General features: G+C 43.4%; 1 protein-coding gene across 3 annotated transcripts in view; it reads left to right on the top strand.

Moving 5' to 3' along the window:
• ROBO1 (roundabout guidance receptor 1) overlaps positions 1 to 17,735 on the top strand; it is a 1,692,467-nt gene that overhangs the window by 1,467,572 nt on the left and 207,160 nt on the right. For all 3 annotated transcript variants that reach the window (XM_075335086.1, XM_075335085.1, XM_075335087.1), the window contains one exon: positions 12,253 to 12,410. In XM_075335086.1, coding sequence (XP_075191201.1) covers positions 12,253 to 12,410 — 158 coding nt within the window. The remainder of the gene's footprint in view (positions 1 to 12,252; positions 12,411 to 17,735) is intronic.

The raw sequence follows: 17,735 nt of genomic DNA, 5'->3' as shown, positions 1-17,735 counted from the left end.
AAAATGACAACACTTACAGTATTCTCGGGTCTCGGCTCATTGACAGTGATATACATTTGGGTTATTGATTTTGTCAGATTGTGTGAAATGTGCAAATAATTACATAGCAGACAATGGAACAAATTTCATCTCCTTTCCCAGGGAAGGTTGACGACACCTATCCTTTGCAAAGAGAAGACATTACGTCCAGTGAAAAATGCCTTCAGCATGTCGCTCTCCTGCCCTTACCCCTAATTAAATATTTTTTGTTGAAGGCAGTTTATAAACTTGCAAAATCAGATGCATCTCTCCTGCCTAATCCAGTCCAGGTCCAAGTCATAGCATCCATAAATGAAAGAAAGTCCAGCTCCAACAGAGAAATCCTTACTTTTTATTTATTTATTTTTTTCTTTGGCATAAATATATTGGCACATTACAGTCAGGACAAAGTCATGACCGACGTCAGCGACGCGTTTCGAGTGATGCAGCACTCTTAATCAGGATTAAGAGTGTTGTGTCACTCAAAACGCGTCGCTGACATCGGTCATGACTTTGTCCTGTGAAAAATAATTAAAAGTAAGGATTTCTCTGTTGGAGCTGGACTCTTTCATTTGTGGATTTGCTTTGGGCGTAGCAGCACCTTGTCCGGAGCTCCAGAGAATACTAAAGACTGATTGAAAACGGTGAGCTGAATTTCTTTTTTCATTGTATATAAGTCTTAGGGCGGCTTTGCACGTTGCAACATCGCACGTGCGATGTCGGTGGGGTCAAATAGAAAGTTACGCACATCCGGCGTCACTTTCGACATCGTAGTGTGTAAATCCTAGATGATACGATTAACGAGCGCAAAAGCGTCGTTATCGTATCATCGGTGTAGGCTCCGACTTTTTCATAATTACGCTGCCGCAACAGGTACGATGTAGTTCCTCGTTCCTGCGGCAGCGCACATCGCTGTGTATGAAGCCGCAGGAGAGAGGAACATCAGCTTACCTGCCGCCGGCGGCTACATGTAAGGAAGAAGGTGGGCGGGATGTTTACATCCTGGTCATCTCCGCCCCTCCGCTTTGATTGGCCGCCTGCCGTGTGACGTCGCTGTGACGTTGTACGACCCGCCCCCTTAGGAAGGAGGCGGGTCGCCGGCCACAGCAAGGTCGCAGGACGGGTGAGTGCTTGTGAAGCTGGCATAGCGATAATGTTCGCTACGCCAGGAATCACAAGATATCGCTGCTGCGATGGGGGCGGAGACTATCGCGTGTCACATCGCAGCATCGGCTTGCGATGTCGCAATGTGCAAAGCCCGCCTTAGTGTCTACAGGAGAAGAATATGAGAAGGTTTCTATAGTGATAGCATATTTGTAGCCAAACATTTTCAATTTAGTTTAAATTTTGTCAAAAATCTTAAAAGTAACATTTAAATTCCATAGAATTTTTAGAATTATTATTGTAGTAAGGGTACGCTCACACAAGCACATGACTCGGATGAGTGCAATGCGAGAAAATCTCACTTTGCACTCGGATCAATGTTAATCAGTGAGGGCAAGCAGATGGCCAATTTTTTTCCCATCCACATTCTGCTATTGTCAGCGAGAGACATGTCACTTGCACCCATACAAGTTTATGGGTGCGAGTGAAATATCGGACTGCACTCAGATGACATCCAAGTGCAATGCATTATACGCACAGGCTGACAATGGAGGAGATGTAGAGATTAATTCCTCCCTCTCCTCTTCAGCTCCCACCCCCTCCTCTGCAGCTGTGATCCGATCGCAGGATCAGATCACAGTTGCATGACACTTGGCTCACGCAGGCAGCAGAGCGGGAGCTGAGTGTCATTAGCATATCGCATCCGATGCACTCACATCGATCGTGTGAATCCAGCCTTTTTATCATTATTTCATTCATAGTATACATAAAATACATAACAAGCTGCAAAAAAGTATGTATGTTATTAGACATTCTAAGTTAATAGTAGAAAACCTCTTAATTATAACTTGATCAATAAGCTATTGAGAAGCAGACACAAAGAGCATCTCTTGTTCTGAAGGACCTGGCACAGCCATGTATCACACACACACGATTTCAATGAACATCATGTATTACTACATTTTCCCTGTGGGGGCGCTGCAGGGAAATTAAACACAGGTGGCTTAGTCCTCCAGCAAATCACAGCTGATCACCAACATACTGTATCAACACCTTATTTTTAGGGTCATGTAATTAAATAGCATTATGTAAAGTGGGAACTTTTTAAAGTGGTTGTCTACTGTTTTTATATCAATGAGCATCAATGTAAAATCAGTCGGAGTCCGTCACTGGGCACCACTACCAATCAGCCGTTATCACCTCCAGTGACAGCTGGATATGAATAGTGTACTTATACTGTTTAATTGCTATTTTAGTTACTACCGTTCAGATTATTTTCTTTTCAGTTAGATCGGATTTGCAGTACTTGGCAGTATCCTCTCAACAGTGTGAAGGAGAAGTGCTGCTCTGCTCCACTTTTTACATCCGGCTGCCACCGAAGGTGATAACAAGCGGTCAGCGGGTCTCCCCACTCATCATATATTGATGTCCTAGCTTTAGAATATAGATGATCAATATTAATGTAAGGGACAACAGCTTGAAAAACATTCTGTGTACTATAAATTCAACTAAGTTTTCTTAGATTAGAGGCCCTTATTGGCAAAGATTCCACCAAGACCACCCCAAAGACGACATTTCCGATATACTCCAGAAAACAACTTGGTACTAATTTCACCTATTCAATGCAATTGTTTCCACGCCATTTAAGAAGGAAAATACCAAACACTATAACAAGTCCTATCATCTACATATTGTTAATGATCATATGAACGCCATATCCAATATCCTGCCACCATCCTACATTTAGTACCCATGTCACATGGTTATAACACTATCAATCTCAACTTTTACTCGCTGTCATTCTTCTGTAACTAATGGTATTAGTATATTTTACAACAATTAGGTTGCAACAGTCTTGAGACAGCTCACTGATTTTACCCATTAGGAGATGTTTCTTGTGTGGCACCTTGGTAGTGAGCCACCTTTTTATAGGTCATCAGTTGAACCAGCTGATATTATTTTTCACTAAATTGCAGGATTGCTTTCTAATTACTAATAGATTTCAGCAGGTGTCATGACTTTCCATCGCTTTTTGTACCTTTCTTTTTTCATGTGTTCAATACTTTTTCCCTGTCTTATTTCTCATTATCACATATAATTTATGGACATCTATGGTTTGATTTCTTTAACTGTGTGTATTGGATGGGTTGTTACTGCCATCTGGTAAGAAATTCATATTAATATCACCTTTTGAAACATATTTACTTAGAAAATTGGTGACATGTTCAATGCTTATTTCACCCGCTGTATATGAAATTGTTATATAGTATAATCATATTGTTTTTACAGCCTGTGAATTATATAGAATGCCGTGAAGTATTTTGTTTATTGATTGTTTATGAACCGTGCATTCTTGGTTTGGAGCACTGTTGCTATAGTGATGAACAAACAAGTTTATAAAGCTCTCGGAGGATCACATCTAAAACTCAGCATCTTGTTTTTACTTTTCGAAAATGAAAACAGTGCAGGAATGAAGGTAGAACATAATATTTACTGCCAAAAACAGTGGCATATGGTTGAATTATACATTTTTAAAATTCACTTTTTTTTTTTTACAAAGTGCAATCTGATTTTGGTATTTTTTGTGTTGTGTCATCATTTGGAGAAATAAATCAGATGCGGTGAACCATTTGGCAGTGGGGTTACATCAGCTTAGTTGGGCATGATGACTAAAGGCTCCGTTACACGCAACGACATCGCTAACGAGATGTCGTTGGGGTCACGGAACTCGTGACACACATCCGTTCTCGTTAGCAACGCCATTGCGTGTGACACCTACAAGCAACCGCTAACGATCAAAAATACTGACCTTATCGATGACCGTTGACACATCATTCATTTCCAAAATATCGTTGCTGCTTCAGGACGTAGGTTGTTTGTCGTTCCTGAGGCAGCACACATCGCTACGTGTAACACCCCGGGAGCGACGAACAGCTTCTAATGGACGCCTGCCGTGTGACGTCGCTGTGACGCCGCACAAACCGCCCCCTTAGAAAAGAGGCTGTTCGCCGCCCACAGCGACGTCGTTAGGAAGGTAAGTATGGGTATCAGCGATATTGTGCGCCACGGTCAGCGATTTGCCCATGACGCACAAACGACGGAGGGGGGTGCTTTCACGAGTGTAAAGCAGCCTTTAGTGTGTTGTGTATTTAAAGCAAAGGAAATGGAAAAAAAAAATCAGCTGACGGAGCATTATTTACTATTTGCGTATCTTCCACAGACTACAATGCATCATAAGTGTCCAAATGGCCATACCAATAACAATCAAACATTTTAATTAACCTTCAATATATCCTAAAGGGGTCGTCTCATGACAGTCATTGGATGTGACATCCATGTCAGTTCAGTCCAGCGCCGACCATTATGACTCCCACTGATTACTGGAATAAAGAAAATAAACAACCAAGAATGCCCTGTGTCACTTGCTCTCTTATTGACACCAATTGGCAGTTTTTGGAGGTCACAAGATCGACTCATTAGTAAATATTACATTATTGTAGAAATAGGCAGAGGTCACAGCAGTCGGCCCTGCACGTATTAAACCATGATGGCATATTCTAGCGATGCCACTAATAAGTCAAGCCACTTTTCCAATAAAAGAGGGTGATAAATCATGTGTGGAGTGATTTTATCCATTATTGAATGTTTTTTGGAGAGCTTATTGCAGTTTTGTCTGCCTTAAAGCATGAACATCGCTCCATCTTCTTCACTAGTGCTGATGTAGATAGCTAAGTTGTCAAACCTAGTAAAGTGGATGTATTGGTCCCAGAGCATGTATACCACTGCTCCATTAACACAGGGAAGATTTTGTCCTCTTTTTCGGATTGTGGGGGTCCCAATGATAAGAACATTTTTCACTTCTATTGTTTTTAATGATAAAAACTAATGATGAGCAAGCAGTTCCATGCTGAGTGATCAGTACTAGGGATGATCTAATAGCAAAATATCCGACCTCACAAATATCCGACGAATAGGTCACCACAATTCGACTATTCACGAATATTTGACGCACAATGTAAGTCTATGGGAAACCAGAATAATTTGATGTTGGACCTAACGGCAAGCTCTCTATCTCTCTCTCTCGGAGAGAGCGGATGTTGTTTTATTCGTCGGATACCGAATGGCGCGAATAGCCTGTTATACGTCGGATACCGAATAGTGGCTAATACATTCGCTCATCCCTAATCAGTACTCAAATCGAGTAGGTTAGATGCTTGGATGGGCTCAACTCAAGTACCAAGTATAATGGAATTCAATGGGAAACTCAAGCATTTTTCCAGAAGATCTTCCAAAAAAATGCTCGAGTTTCCCATTGAGTGGAGTCAGGAAATTTTCTGGAAAAATGGTGGAATTTACTATTGACTTCCATTATAAAGCATGGTGTCTGAGTGGATAGCACTGCAGCCTTACAGATCTGGGGTCCTAGGTTTAAATCCCACCAAGGACAAGATCTATAAGGAGTTTGTATGTTCTCCCCATATTTGTGTGGGTTTCCTTCAGGTTCTCTGGTTTCTTCCCACACTCCAAAGACATACTGATAGGGAATATAGATTGTGAGCCACAATGGGGACAGTGATGATCACACCAGTAAAGCGCTGTGGAATTATAAGCGAGAAAATATATGTGAGAAAATTAAATAAACACTTGTGTACTTGAGTCACGCCAATCTGAGCATCCAACTGTTAACGAGTACCGAGCTCATCACTAATCATTAAATAAATTACAAAGCGTCTCCAATACCTTAAATGTTAAACACATGCAACACACAGACAACTTTGAGTTAACACACGTTTTTCACGGACCCATAGATTTATATTGGCCCTTGTCATCCATGCTACCAGAAAAAAATAAACATCTTCATGTGTTTTGCATGGTCTGTGTATAAAACAAGGCCATGTGAGAAGCCACATAGATTATAATAGGTACTTGGGGTATCCACGAAACAAAAAGGCTACTACACCTACGTGCTGAACGGATGTCTAAATAAGGGCAAATAGATCACTCCGTTGTTATGATCCAGGCCGGCTTTTCCCTGCTGCTGGTTACATCCAGCTCTGGCCTGGTCATGTCAGGGGTTAACTTCCCTTGCCTCGTTCTGGATCCCAGGACGCTATATATTGCCTCTCTACCTGTGGCTCAGTTCCAGTGATATTTCTGCCTTGCAGCGTGTATACTGGCTCTGGTGAGCATTCCCGATCTGCCCTGCCTCCCTGGTACTGTGTCCTGACTTTGACCCTCCCTCGTTTGTCTGCCTGTCCCAGTCCCTGACTTCCCTCTCCTGTCTGTTGTTTGTGTTTCCCTCTGCATACCTGATCTCCCGGCTTCTGACTCGGTTCTGCTTTCTGACTTTGATATTTATCCTCCCTTTGCAGTGACTCAACTTTTCTGGCTAGACCCTGACTGTTTGACTACTCTACTGCCCCCTGGTGGTTCGCCAGTTAACATTGCTGAAGTTACTCTGCTGTACTTCAGCTGACTTTCCACTACATTAGTGTTTCTTTGTCTCTCCTTCACTACTCTGCTGCCACCTAGTGGGGATTACGCTGTACTGCGTATTACTAGCCTTTGTACAGCGTGACATCGGTGACAGGAATAAGATTCTGATATTAGATACACCACAGCTTGCTTTGAATTAAATGAGCTTTGGCAGCACACCCCTGTTCCTCTCCCGTCCCTCACCAGCTCTGCCCATTTTGGCAGACTCTTATCAAACACCAAAAGTTGCAATATTTTTGCACAAAAATATTACAATTTTTCATGGCGATTTCCGGAATTGCTCTGTTGATTGAGGTGAAAGTTCTTTGCTCCTACTTTATAATACCTTGGATAACAATGGAGAATTTATTCTTGCTATGGAAGAAAAATCAAATCTTAAAAAATAGGAGTTAATTTATATTTTTAATGGCACATTTCCTGTCCTCTTGGTCGCCTTTTTTTAATATCAGGCTACTTTTGTAAATGTGCTTGCTTGCTGCATGTCAAACAAGTTTAATAACATGAATCAAATCGGCAGTGTACTTCCTGCAGGAGCGAAGTCTGTACAGATAATTGAATACATTTGTTTCTGGTTAGGAGTATGTGTCTCCAAGGCAAATTGGCATTTTCTTTCTGTGAGACAACAGACAGTCATTAAGTGAGTTTTGATTCTATATGTAGATACAGTAGTTATTTTCTTTCTTTAGCTTGGAATACTAGGCTAAGATTATGAATTCCATTTTTCTTTTTTAATATGCTTTTGACATTTCATTGTAGGCTTCATTCATATATAAATACGCTGGAGCCTTTCTTGTTCTCTACTCTGTACTTTAGATTCTCCCTAAGCCTAAAATTTAAATAGCTGCCCCAGATGATCCAAACCTCAATGTTTTTTCTTTTTTTCTTTCACTTTTTTTTCCAGTCGGTTACACTGAAATTCATAGTATAAATAAAAGTAGGACAAATGTTCTGCCATCATTTAAATAGGTTTTCTCCTGTAAAAATAAATTATACGAATTTGAAAATTGCAGAAAATGTATTTGCAAGCTTTTATATATATATATATATATATATAGATATATATTTATTTTTTTTTTAGATAGACCCTACTGACAGATTACCTTTAAGTAGCAAATCTTAATTATTTTTCTGTAATTTGCAAGATAGGGCTACCCTGAATTGGACCACCATCAATAGACCTTGGGTACCCATGCCCTGTTGTAGGTTCAGTCATGGACGGATATACTAATGGAGCAACCTGCTGTCTGATATTTTGGAGATGCTCTGATCAAGTCTAGTCATGAGAATTTGCCCCATGACATATTCACGCGTGATGAGCAAGCATTATCATTCACTACCATGCTTGGGTGGTCGGTACGCAAAAAGAGCAGATCTTCTGGAAAAATGCCTGAGTTCCCCAATGACTATAATTCTGCTTGGTATGCGATTTGAGCCCGTCTAGGCGTTCAACCTGCTCGTTTCAAGTACCAAGCATGGTCGTGCTTGCTCATCACTAATATTTACCAAAATCCTCATGCACTACCATGCTCAGTTGCTCGGCACTCGAAAAGAGTAGATCTTCCGGACAAATGCTTGAGTTCCCCCATGACTACCATTATGCTTGGTACATGAGTTGAGTCTGCCCAAGTGTCCAACCTGCTGATTTCAAGCACCAAGCACCCAAGAATGGTAGTGCTCAATGTTCACCCACATACTAATGCACTACCATGCTTGGTTGCTCGGCACTCGAAAAGAGCAGATCTTCCGGAAAAATGCTCGAGTTCCCCCATGACTACAATTATGCGTGGTACACGAGTAAAGCCTGCCCAAGTGTTCGACCTGCTGATTTTGAGTACCAAGCCCCCAGAGATGGTAGTGATCACTCATCACTAATATTCACCAAAATCCAAATGTTGCCCATTTTTACGGCAATCCAAACTTAGAAACCTACCCCCTCTTGAAAGGTGACAATGTAACAATATTCATTCCAGCTATCTGAGGTTTCATTGTTATGGTTGATCTTTGTAAAGGAAAAGAATGTTATTCCTAATGTATTAGGGATGATCGAATACCTCAAATATTCGGCTTCTTAAATATTTGCCGAATAGGTCGCCGCTATTCGACTATTCGTGAATATTCGATGCGCAATGTAAGTCTATGGGAAACCCGAATAACAACTATTCGGAACTATTCGGGCTTCCTATAGACTTATATTGTGCATTGAATATTCGCAAAGCGACGACCTATTCATTGTATATTCGCGAAGCCGAATATTTGAGGTATTTGATCATCCCTAATAAGTATTCATTTTTCGCTAAAGAAACTATCACAAAACTTTCTACAAGGTCTGCAGAGTGCAGATTGACACCGACTGCATATTGAAGCCTTTGACACATTCACTGCAAAATCCACTTTTATCACCTGCAGATTTTGATGCAGATTTTGATGCAGATTTTTACGGTGGAAAAAATGCACATTTTATCCTCAAGAACTTCACGGTATTTCTTGCCTTTTGTTTTATATAGCTCTATATATTCTATTATAAATTTAACTTTATTTGAAAGTTGCTGAAAAGTATGGTATGTAGTTTTATGTACGCGGATAGATGCATTTAATGTGCATAATACGGCTTATTATGGCTGTAGCTTTAACTGCGATCGCAGCTCTTTTGCTAATGGCACGCAGTGAAGTTTTTTGCTCAGGTAGATATTCCAAGTTCTCAGTCTCTTCATTAAGCTGCAGGTTCGCTCCCAAATTCTCCTGTATTAGAAGTTAATTAATGAATAGCATAACGGAAGTTGTCAGCAATTTGGAGGAATGAAATATGAAACCCAACCCGAGCATATTTTGGCAGCGGCTGTTGACTTCAGTATTTTCTCTGTAATATATCTTGGATGCATGTGTGGAATAATTTAGTCAATGTTCTAATTAAGCAGATCTACAAAGTTACAGTCAAGGTGATCTTGGTGTACCGATTAGCATATAAACCATTAGTATCCATGTCTTTAGTTCTAATATTTACAGTATCAATTATTTGCATATTATTTTTCACACTGAATGTGATCTCATTGACTGAGAACGTTTTGGATGAGACAAATCTTGGTAAACATGGACAACACAAGAAAGTTTCTTGGAGATCAAGGAGGCCAGAATGTTGGTTATTGAGTCATCAAGAAATACGTTCAATATTGGAAAGGTAATGGCTCATGTAGACGCCATTGATTTCACTTAGAAAAAGAAAGGTCATAACAAGTGGTGACCTTTATATACAGTACGTGGTACAAGAGAAAGACATGACCATGCTCTACTTTCCCTAAACCATCATCTATCATTGGACATCTGTTGTGTAGACCACGAATGTCTCTGATTAGAGGCTTCCATGCAATTCTAATTCTCTTCCATTCACAATTTCGTTTTTCGGGGTTCTAAATATAAATTTACCAACTACTGTAGGGTTTTCTTCTATAGGTATAATGTTTGAGGATGACCTGAAAACTCAGATTAAATGAGGCTATGTACAAGTGTGGGGCTATTTAAAGGGAACCTGTCGGGTGCAATATGCACCCAGAACCACGAGGATTTCTGGGTGCATATTGCTAACACTTGCCTAACTGTCCCTGTATCTAGTGGCATAGATAATGAGATCTTTATAGAAAAAGTATTTCTAAACATCTTTTATCATATGCTAATAAGGCCATGGACTATTTGCAAGGGTGTAATTTCTCCTGGCTAGTCGGCCCTTTAGAATGTTAGCATGCCCCTGTGGGTGTGCTAACATGCTAATGAATGTGCAGCATCAGAGGATAATCTCCCTCACCTCTCTGCTGCCATCACGTCCGAGTCCTGGATTTCGGCTCATATTGCGCATGACTGCCGTGTGTATGACAGCATCTTTCATTATATCATGTGCTGATTACCAAGAGGATCCTTTGGATTTTGACTTGGGTCCATTTTTCTTATGAAGGATTCCAACTGAGGTGCTTTAAACAACCTGATTTTTTTTGCTCACCGGGTGTACGCGTACTGGCTTCAAAACCATGTAGTGTGGGTGACACCCTGGACTAGCCAGGTAGTCACATACATACCAACACACACACCCCCACCCTAGGCAGTTACACCAGCCAAACCAAAAACCCTTGTTGCCTCCCTCCAGAGTCTGATGTCCACACCAGGTGGGGCGGAGCCAGGCGGTTGGCCCCACCCACAGAGGAGTTCACAGGCCTGGAGGCGGGAAAAGTGACAGTTCAGTCTTGGAGGTGAAAGTGAGAAGAGTGAACACTTGAGGTGTCTGGTTGGAGCCCAAACACTGACAGCAAGGTTGGCAGACGGTGGTGGACGTCTGCAGGAGTTGGTGGAACTCCGCAAAGCCGCAAGGACCGGGGTCAGGCGTCGGCCCGCCGGTAGCGGACCGGGAAACGGAGTGAAGCTAAGCACACAGGCAGGGCCATCGGACTCCGACCAGGCTTGGAGCCGCCGTCAATAGTCAAATCCGAATGTGACAGGAACCCCAGGGGTTTCTCAACTACTAAAGTCCCGATTGAAGGCAACCATCTACCCAGAGAAGATATACAGCCACCACCACAGGCTAGAGATCCAAGGGCCAGCGTCTGCGGGCAAAACAGGCTCCTACGGCACCTATACGCCGGGGAGCGGACTACCGGTGGGCAACCACAGGAGTCGAGAACATTTTCAAAGGTGCAGGGAAAGACAGCCACCATCAGCCGTCTGGGGAGAGCACAACAACAACACTGCAGCCGGCTGCGGGACCTGTCCATCCGGCCGTTTTGGTTTACCTACGACTCTGTCAGTGATTGTCTGAGTGAGTACACCAGTGCCATCCGGCACCGCGCCGCGCAGTCCCTACACCCCAGCCATCCGGCCTCCCCGTTACACCATCCCCTACCCACGGAGGGGACAACATCTAAGCTGCACCCTACCATCTCTCCCGGGATCCCCGTTACCAGCAGCGGTTGTGCCATTATCACCATGACCCGTGGGTGGCGTCACGAACAATCTCCCTAACCATACCATCCCCATTTCTCTCACGGGTGAGGAGCGCTGCTCGAGTCTTCAGGTCCGGTCCACCACTCGAGCCACCGAGCAGCAGCAGCTGCAGAAGCCCCGGACCCGAGCATGGCGAGCGTGTCCCCTCCGCCCGCGACATTTGCATGCGCATTGAGCCGAAATCCAGGACTCTGGCGCGATGGCAGCGGAGAGGTGAATGCAACCGTCCTCTAGCGCTGCGCATTCATTAGCATGTTAGCGCGCCAATAGGGGTGTACTAACATGCTAGGGGGCCAACTAGTCAGGGGAAGTAATCCCCTTGTGACTAGTCCCGTTTGATAAGCGATCTTTAGAAATACTTTTTGTAAAGATCTCTTTATCTATGCTGCTAGATAAAGGCACTGTTAAGCAGGGATTAGCAATATGTACTCAGAACTGCTCGTGGTTTTGGGTGCATATTACACCTGACAGGTTCCCTTTAAATGCTTAGACGTTTTTCTAACTGATGCTCTTTCTTTTGATCAGACGCCATTTAGGATCACAATGTCATCAACATTTTCTTATTCTTTTATTTGGCGTTGACTTCTTGAATAAAATGTGTAATGCATTTATTGATTCATTAAGGTGATCATATTTATCTTTTTTTTACAGTTCTTAGAGACGACTTCAGACAAAACCCTTCAGATGTCATGGTGGCAGTTGGAGAACCTGCAGTGATGGAGTGCCAACCTCCCCGAGGTCACCCAGAGCCCACAATATCCTGGAAGAAAGATGGGACACCAATAGATGATAAGGATGAACGAATTACGGTAAGCCGTTTGGATGGTCCTTGTTTTTTTATTTCTTTAAAGGACTGATGTCATGACTTGTGTCCCTGCCTTTGATGCATCTGAATTTTGTCCATGACCTCTACTGTTCAGTATCGCAACCCTCTCTCAGAGCTGACTGTGGCTCTCAAGGTCAGAAAGATTGGAGACCTATGCTTTATAGTAAGAAGCTTTCCAATGATGAGCCTGCCTCGTTCTACCCCTTGTCCTCACTCATCTGAATTTTGTCAGGGACCACTATAATCAGTCTAGCAGGAAAATCTCTGCGATAGTAACAGCTTTACACGCTGCGACATCGCTAGCATCGGCTAGTGATGTTGAGCGCGATGGCACCCGAACCCCATCGTACATGCGATATATGATGTTTGCTGCCATAGTGAACATTATCGCTACGGCAGCTTCACACGCACATACCTGGTCGGCGACGTCGCTGTGCCTGCAGAATAATCCCTTCTTCAAGGGGGAGGTGCGTTCGGTGTCACAGCGACGTCACTGCGACGTCACTAAACGGCCAGCCAATAGCAGCGGAGGGGCGGAGATGAGCGGGACATAACAACCTTCTTCCTTCCGCATTGCTGGTGGACGCAGGTAAGGAGATGTTCGTCGTTCATGCGGTGTCACACACAGCGATGTGTGGTGCCGCAGGAACGACAAACAACATCGTATCTGCAGCTGGAGCGACATTATGGAAATGAACGACGTGACACAAATCAGCGATTTTTGTCACTTTTGCGCTCGTTCATCATCGCACCTAGGCTTTACACATTGCGATGTCGCTACCGGCGCCGGATGTGCGTCACTAACGACGTGACCCCGACGATATATCGGTAGCAATGTCGCAACGTGTAAAGCCCGCCTAAGTGATGTCATTTGATTGGCAGATGGACAATGATGACATCACTCGGGACATCAAGGAGCATCACAGAAAAGGAGAACAGTGTCAAATCTACTTTTGCATTTGGCAGATATAATCAATTTACAGACCGGAACCTAAGAACTCAAGACATTGTTTAGTGGCCTCTGTCATGTACTGCACTTTACTTGTTACTCATTTTTTTATAAAAAGGGATTCTATCACCAGATTTTTGCTCCCACATCAGAGAGCAGCATAATGTACAGACAAAGACCCTGATTCCAGCGTTGTCACTTACTGAGCTGTTTGCTATCATTTTGATAAAATCAATATTTTCTCTGCTGCAGATCTAGCAGTTATTCAGAGCTCATGAATATGCTGGACTACCTGGCAGTATACCAAGTAGACCTGTAATGATGATCTACTGCTGATTAAACTGTGATTTCATAACAAATACACTAAGCAACCCAGAAAGTGACACCTCTAGAATTAGGATCTCTACCCCTACATCAATAGAATCAAACATGGCACTTTTATCGTATAGGTGCTCAAGTAGGGCACCGATCCTGTAAGCTAATGAGCTTAGAACTTGGCACTCAAAAGTGTAACGGATTCCACCCATGTTACTCTATGGGGCCGTTCCCATCTGCGATTTTTTTTCTCAGCCCTAATCAGACCAAGAAAACAATTGCAGCATACTGTGGGTGGAATTAGATCCATTTTCACTCACACCTATACAAGTCTATGGGTGCAAAAGAAACATTGCATTGCACTAGGATGACACCGGAGTGCATTGCAATAATTGCATCAGCTGGCAATGGAGGAGATGACGAAATTAGTGTCTACCTCTCCTCCACAGCGCCCACCCTCTCCTTATCAGCTGGCATCTGATCGCAGGATCGCAGTACAGTATAAAGACACTCGGCTTACACTCGCAGCAGAGTGGGAGTCGGGGGTCATTAGCATATTGCATCTGATGCTGTTGAATTTGATGCTAAATGCTTGCATGGCCTTAGCCTTATTGTGTTCCTTTCTATACTTTTCATAAATCACTATTTTGATCGATCTTCCTACAAGAGCGTTTATCCATCAAGTCTCTATGGCTCAAAATCGAGCTGAAGGCTGTTTAAAAAATCTGCTGTGGCTCTGCTAGTCTTCTCAGTGGTAAACTGTTGCTAGTCATTTTTATTCATGAGTTTGGGCTCTACCTGCACCCCACCATTAATTGACAGCTTTCTGCCTATGCATAGTGTAAAGAGTAATCTGGCAATCAATGGTAGGGGTGAGTTGGAAAGAACTCTTCGGTGAGAGGACTAGCAGAGCTGCAGATAAAACAATGATTACATCAAACTACAGCTAGAAGCCCAGTAAGGCCGGGGCCACACGGAGATCTACTGACATCCTTGCATGACACTCGGATCACGCTGGCAGCACAGCAGGAGCCGAGTGTCATGCAAATGTCACTGCGACTGAGGCCGGTCATACGATCTGACCTCAGCTTCGGGGGCGGGCTGGCACTGAGAAGGGGCGGGCTGGCACTCAGGAGGAGAGGGGCAGCGCTGAGGAGGGGTGGGCCGGAGCTAAGGAGGGGAAGGCTGGCTCTGAGGAGGGGAGATCTGGCTCTGAGGAGGGGAGGGAAGGTTTTATCTCCCTCTCTCCTCTATAGCCGGCTATTGCCATTCTCGCCCTGCCCTCGCGGAACACCGGTGTAATGCGAGTGCAGTGCGATCTTTCTCTCATCCCATAAACTTGAATGGGTGTGAGAGAAAGAGACTCGCATTACAGTTGCAGCATGCTGTGATTGTTTTCTCAGTCCGATTGGGGCCGAGAAAATAATCGCTCATGATTGCTGGCACACAGGCTAATATTGGTCCTAGTGGAATGCGATAAAACATCGCATTCCACTTGCTCCGATTTTCATGCCTTGTGTCTTAGGCCTAAGTTATACATTGCTGGAATCTGTGCCTCTTCCTCTATTTTATGCTGCTTTTAGGCTGAGAAGCACAACCTAAGTGACAGATTCCCTTTAAGGATACAGACTTGTAAGTCTTCAAATTACCAATAATTGTATTTGAAATTTGGTGTTAAATTTCATGGAGAAGCCGACACCCCGGACACGTATAAATGTATCGCTGTGTGTGATTGCTATTCATTTTATGTATTTCCTTGTGGTTTGACAAATTGTATAGAGTCTTAATATAATTTATCCTGTCGCGGTAACAAATGGACTCCTCACTGCGTAGGACTTCTTACCAAATTTAAAGAGACAGTCCATCAATCAGCATTTACATTGAATGAGCAGTGCGACTTTCGTGCCAGAATTAGGCGGAAAAGTAACAAGAATTCTATTGGAAATGTGACGTTATTTCTCTTGGGGGGTAGACTCCCTATTTTGGGCGCTATATATATTTTTTTTTTTCCCAAACTATATTTCAGTCCAAACTTGATGCAATTAGATCTAAAAATGTGTAACTCTGCTGATTGTTGATAAGTATTTTTGATTATACTAAATCAGTGTAACAAGATGTTAATCCATATGCTTAGGAAACGGCAGACTCTAATACGGGGCTTTTTTTCCGCTTATGCCATCTGTTCTAGAATTAGGGACGGCGGTATTCTGTTCTGCTGATAAAGGACAAGTAACTGATTTTTAGTTTCTCAATCATTTTAATTAAAATCTGTGGAATCCCGCGATATATTTACTACAGTATTTAACAGGGCTGGAGATGCGCCATTTCTTATAAATATGTATCGTTTGTATACTTAGGTAAATTAAAGCGCTACAGATCAGAGGTGAATGTGAAATGTTTTCTATTTTGTCAAATTGCTGCTTTTATTGGATGATTGGAGTATTTCATTGTGGATTATTTTGCTGCCAGATGACCTGATTACATTATAAACTACAGGGTCTATTACAATAGAGATCATTGATCCTTTTGGCAGTGGAGAAAGTACAACTTGCTCAGGACAAAAAATCAAAGGCAATGAAATATTATTATACAGTAATCTAAACATATAAATATAGATTTAATTGAATCTGGTTTGTCCCGCTAAATTATCAAATATTCCGAATTATCAGATTGGCACAGAAAGGAGCTTGGTCATATGCTTGTCTGCTGGGCATGAGTGAATCTTCCAAAATTTTAATTTAGCAAATTGTTAGAACTGGGTCAGGAAATTGTATTTGCATTGAATTTATTCGATGGGAATTGAATGTACTTTACTATGCTCTGAGGTCTCTCCAGCCCTCACTTAGCGGTGCTTCACACATAGCGAGATCGCTACCCAAATCACTGCTACATCACGGTTTTGGTGACGCAACAGTGACCTCATTAGCGATCTCGCTGTGTGTGACACTGAGCAGCGATCTGGCCCCTGCTGTGAGATCGCTGCTCGTTACACACAGCCCTGGTTCGTTTTCTTCAAAGGCGCTCTCCCGCTGTGACGCTCACATCGCTGTGTGTGACAGCGAGAGAGCGACGAAATGAAGCGAGCAGGGAGCAGGAGCCGCCGTCTGGCAGCTGCGGTAAGCTGTAACCAAGATAAACATCGGGTAACCAAGGGAAGCCCTTTCCCTGGTTACCCGATATTTACCTTCGTTACCAGCCTCCGCCGCTCTCGCTGCCAGTGCCGGCTCCTGCTCTCTGCACATGTAGCTGCAGCACACATCAGGTAATTAACCCGATGTGTACTGTAGCTAGGAGAGCAGGGAGCCAGCGCTAAGCAGTGTGCGCGGCTCCCTGCTCTCTGCACATGTAGCGACGTTATGATTGCTGCTGCGTCGCTGTGTTTGACAGCTAAGCAGCGATCATAACAGCGACTTACAAGGTTGCTGTTACGTCACAGAAAATGGTGACGTAACAGCGACATCGTTGTCGCTTTCGCTATGTGTTTACCCACCCTTACTCTGGTCCCGTCATTTTCTTTGGCTCGGTTGTCGGTGAGGTCTTTAATGGCCATCTTTGGTGATTTTCAGCTGTTCGTTCTGGAGATGCCAAAGATGCTGTGTGCTGGGAGACACGAGAGGCACAGAAAACAGTTCAGGACTAGAGATGAGCAGACCCGTGGCTGTTCGGTCCGGCAGTCTCAGCCGGACTTTAGATATATTTCGGTTTGGGATCCAGACTTGATCTGAACACCAATGGAAGTCTCTAATTGGCAAGTTCGGTCTCCACCCACATGCAGCCAGCCATAAACAGATCACTTCCGCGGGTGGGTGTGGGGTTTTTCCATTTTTTTTGTTTTGTACACACTACATCCCATCACATTGTTGTTTCTCCCAGCAAGAGCCGATCAAACAATGCAAGCAGCTCGCACTGGGCTGAGCACCCGAGTGTACCAAGCACAGCGATGCTTCGCGAATGCTGTTCATTCGTAAAGCATCCAAACTCTGTTTTTTTATAAAGCCTGTGTTACGTATGAATACCAAACACCAAACTTCGGGCTCTCTCATC

Source organism: Anomaloglossus baeobatrachus, chromosome 2 (genome assembly GCF_048569485.1).
Source record: "Anomaloglossus baeobatrachus isolate aAnoBae1 chromosome 2, aAnoBae1.hap1, whole genome shotgun sequence".
In the NCBI taxonomy this organism is placed as follows: domain Eukaryota; kingdom Metazoa; phylum Chordata; class Amphibia; order Anura; family Aromobatidae; genus Anomaloglossus; species Anomaloglossus baeobatrachus.
Note: the sequence above shows the minus strand (reverse complement) of the source record. Positions and strands in the feature narration are given on the sequence as shown.